This window comes from Atta cephalotes (assembly GCF_000143395.1).
Source record: "Atta cephalotes unplaced genomic scaffold scaffold00025, whole genome shotgun sequence".
Taxonomy (NCBI): Eukaryota; Metazoa; Arthropoda; class Insecta; order Hymenoptera; family Formicidae; genus Atta; species Atta cephalotes.
In genome coordinates, this window is record NW_012130089.1 from 430,430 (window position 1) to 434,961 (window position 4,532).

The 4,532-nt window shown below is 30.9% G+C and overlaps 1 protein-coding gene across 1 annotated transcript in view; it reads left to right on the forward strand.

Annotated features, from left to right (window-relative positions):
* LOC105620206 (fatty-acid amide hydrolase 2-like) overlaps positions 1-4,532 on the forward strand; it is a 7,146-nt gene that overhangs the window by 2,228 nt on the left and 386 nt on the right. Inside the window, exons 4-8 of the mRNA XM_012201711.1 lie at positions 636-747; positions 997-1,295; positions 1,364-1,465; positions 3,787-3,954; positions 4,052-4,231. Coding sequence (XP_012057101.1) covers positions 636-747; positions 997-1,295; positions 1,364-1,465; positions 3,787-3,954; positions 4,052-4,231 — 861 coding nt within the window. The remainder of the gene's footprint in view (positions 1-635; positions 748-996; positions 1,296-1,363; positions 1,466-3,786; positions 3,955-4,051; positions 4,232-4,532) is intronic.

Below are 4,532 nucleotides of genomic sequence, written 5' to 3' on the forward strand. Positions count from 1 at the left end.
ATATATATATATATATATATATATATATATATATATATAAATCACAGAAAAATAAGTTTCTTTGGAATTCGCATAGAATTTCGATTGATTGAAGTTGACCTGAAAATAATATATATATATATATATATATATGTATATTATATGTATATAAAATACATATATATATATATATATATATATATACATATGTACATAAAATATGATACTTTTTGTATAATTAATCGATTAGCAATTATAGAGTATTATCGACACTGCGATTTATCGGTTACGAATCATCGGTTACGCAGTTTATTTTTCAGGTCAACTTCAGTCAACATCGAAATTCTACGCGAATTCCAATTCTTACGCGAGCGAAAGATATATGTTGTTGTTTATTACTCATTACTGACTTTCGCTTAGAACACTTTCCTTTCCCGGAACACTTAGACGTACAATCACGCGATACCATTTATTTGTAATGATGTAAGATCAGGGTGTCTCAAAATTGACGAATTAAAATACCACAGCAAGACACTTTATATAACTAGATGGAATTAACGTACAATATATAATGTTCCTGTTTAAAATGATAGTCTCAATCTAGTTTCAATCTAGTCAATAAGAAAAAAATTTTAAATAAAAATTTCTTATTTAAGGGCGCATTACTTGGGGCAGGTGGTTCCGTAATCGGAATTGGCTCAGATTTTGCTGGTTCTATAAGAGTACCTGCTTTTTTCAACGGCATTTTCGGGCATAAACCCACATCTGGTAAATTAATTTTTTTTATTATATTGGTATTCCCATTGTGATCCATTGATAGACTTAATTCTTTTAATTAAATCTTGTTGCTGTTTTAAATTACTTTTCGAACATATATATATATATATATCTATTAAAAATATTTAAAAACTCTCTTATAAAAAAATATTTTAAGTACAAATTCACTGATAAAATGGAAAATTAAAGAAACTTGAGCGGTTATAATATTAGTCATATTCTTTCCTTTTCGTTTTGCAGGAATTATTCCTACTAATGGACACTTGCCATTCACCGAAGACAAATACTTTCAGAAGTTGCTAACCTTTGGCCCAATGACTAGATACGCTGAAGATCTTGGTTTGCTTATGAAAGTGATGACGTCGAAATGCAATCACGACTTGCGTTTAGATGTGCCGGTGGATTTGAAGCAAATAAAGATCTACTATCGACAAAGTTTGGACAAAACGTTTGGTGTAGTATCCATGTCAAAAGAAATTGAGAATTGCGTTCTGAAAGCCGCTAATCATTTCGCGCGATATAATGTTCGTGCCGAGAAGGTACAGTGTTTGCAGCCGATATACCAGTATGCACGCAGGATTTAACGTACATTAACTTGACATTACAGTTACCAATAGAGTGGCCAGTAACAATTGTCGACATTGCGTTAACAGGATTCTTGAATGTAAAAAAGGTCCCTCAAATGCTGCTAAACGCGAACGATTCCAAGGTATAAAAGATGCAAAATACATGAAGCTCAGTATATTAAATAGTTCAAACTTTGACTTTTATAATTCTTAACGATAGTTAAATCGATATCGTTGTATTATTGTCATTATATAGTTTTTTTACTATAAAATCCACATAATGACAAATATAATACGATATCGTTGAGATCTTTAAGAGTTACAGAATAGGAATCTTAAGGAAGACCTTAATTTAATGACCTAGCTAATTTTCCATACGTGAAAGTCACATCACGTACATGCCCTTTCTATTTCGCTGAAAAAAAAGCAGACGTATTTCATTGTAAGATATTACGATAGAGATATTGCAGCCCGCTAATGCAAAATTGCTGCAATGTTATTTCAGAAGCGGGATACGTCACTTAATTTATTAACTTTGCGATATTATTATTAGAATCTCAGAACTGAAAAATAAAATGTGAATTATGTATACAGTTATATTAGATACAGAGGAGATCGGGGCAAATTGTTACAATTTTTTATTAGCAATTTTTTCCGTACAAATTCATTTAAATTACTAATATCTATTGTTTCAAATACATCTTTATCTAGATAGTCAATTTTTTTTCTGTTTTGTATCTGTTTATTTTTAAATATTGAAAATTAACATTTTCTACCAATAGGTAGATTTTCTATCAAATTGTAATAACTTAACTCCACTGTGGAGCAAGATATTACGTTTACAATATCACTTAAAATATATATATATATATATATATTATATATATATATAATATATATATATATATATATATAAAAGAAAATTTAATATTACAATATAAACATAATTCAAAATTACAATGAAATCAAATACGAAATATTTCACAAAAAATATTTATTTTATAATATAAAATTATTACAAACATTTTTTTTAAATAAATTATTAAAGTTAACGTTGAAAAGTCAGAATTAATATTATGCATTTGTTGCTTTTCTCACAGACAGGTGGCCATCTTTTAACTTTCTTTGTCGCTGTTGCATATGATTTCTACATTTACAGATTCTCTGTTTGTCTTTTTTTTTGTAAGTTCATACTATTTGACAGACTTTTATAAGTAGACTGCTGACTCATTATAATAGAAAGAGATGAACCTGATTCTCAGCTGTACTTGTTCCACATATGCGTATGTATGCTATCTGTGAAAATCGTACAAATTTATGTGAAAACACGAATGTTCTTATCCGTGTGATTTATATGTGAGAGTGAGTGAATACAAATATAGTGCTGCCTAGAGCTGCTTCAAACATGGACACGAAGTCGACAGTCTATTTATAGATCTGTGCATCATTCTGTAGAAGAAAAAAAATTATTTTCAATGGGGTAAGTTGTAACAACCTTCTCCGATCAAAGTGTAACAATTTGCCCCAATCTTCCATTTCCAATTCGAAAAAACAGATCAAAAAATACATATATCGATTCAAATAAAATGTGTTATAATCAAATGTATACAAAAGAAATATACAAAAAGATGATACATCACATACCTTTAACTTACATATACAGTAACACAAGCGATATACAATGAAATATTTACTTTTAACAGTAAAAATCAAGAAAATATAAGTAATGTCTTCTAGAATTGAAATATGGCGGTTAAACTAATAGTGTTTTCTTTTGGAATACATTGAGTGTAATCACTACACCAGTTGCATGTAAGTGCTGTACTACACAAGTGTACATATACCATGATGTACACTACTTCATGTTATCGTGTTTAATTCTACTGCCGGTTGACTTCCATTTTCAAATTTTTAATGTCACACTATATATTCTACACCGTTTCTTTGAGATCGTGTAGAAACCTCACTTCATGCATAAAATTTACACTACACTATAGCCATGGAAATACGTTACACTGAATGAGTTCGCCTACTACCAGCCAAGGAAATACGCTACACTGTCTGAGTGTTGCACTGGTAGGCGATAGTACAGCCAAGAGAAAACGCTATAAATGAAATTGTAGAGTATCGCATATAAAAATTCATAAAAATGTGGCAACTACATAAAAACAAATTGTAATAACTTAGACGGGGAGCACAGACTCTTACATAACGCATAACACAGAATGCATAAGAAACTGAACCAATCAAAATCCTTTATTTTCTTCCTTTCCATAAAATAAAGGACTCTGATTGCTTTTCTTATGCCTCATGTTTTATGCGTTATGCAAGAGTCTGTGTCCCTCCTCCCGTAAAACAACTTGCCTCAGTCTCTTTTACAACTAGATGTAAAAGGTATACGTTTTAGTTTTGGATTGATGATGTAAAAGACAGCTCCAGTTTTGTTATCGATTTATTATTGCAGCACCATAAAAATGTAAACATCGAATTGATGAAAACTCTATTTGGTCTGTCGGAACACACGAAACAGATGTTATTCTTCATTATACCATTAGAAACGCATTTTCCATTCACAGAATCAGAGATATCGTATTACAGGAAGCATGCAGAGGAGATTCAACAGAAACTGCTGGTTAGTGTTCTGGAAGTCTAATACAATTATCATGTCATTATCAATTTCATTATCAGTTTTTTTTACACTTAACTGACGCTTTCCTTCTGTCTTACAGGATCTATTGAGAGACAATGGCGTATTTATTTATCCGACCTTCCGAAAGCAATTTCTTCCGCAGTTTGTATTATGCGAAACGATGTCCAGTTTGAACTGCGTAATATTCAATTTATTTGGTTTTCCCGCGGCGCACGTTCCGATGGGGCTTAATCACGAGGGAATGCCCATAGGCGTTCAGGTAAATTTTAATTAATCAATTCAGATCAAAGTTTTTTCTGCTTCTTGCAATGGAAAAAAATCTAAAATGCAAATGAATAAAACCAGAATGGAATATTCAGTTTGTCGCTTAATGTATACACACACACACACACATACACACACATATATATATATATATATATATATATGTATATGTGTGTGTGTGTGTGTGTGTGTGTGTGTATATTAAGTTACGTATAGTAGTCTACCTTACTTATACAAGTCGTTTCTTTGTGTCGTGGTCGGTTCGAAACGAAAAGTAACGTGGGTAAGTAGTTCGG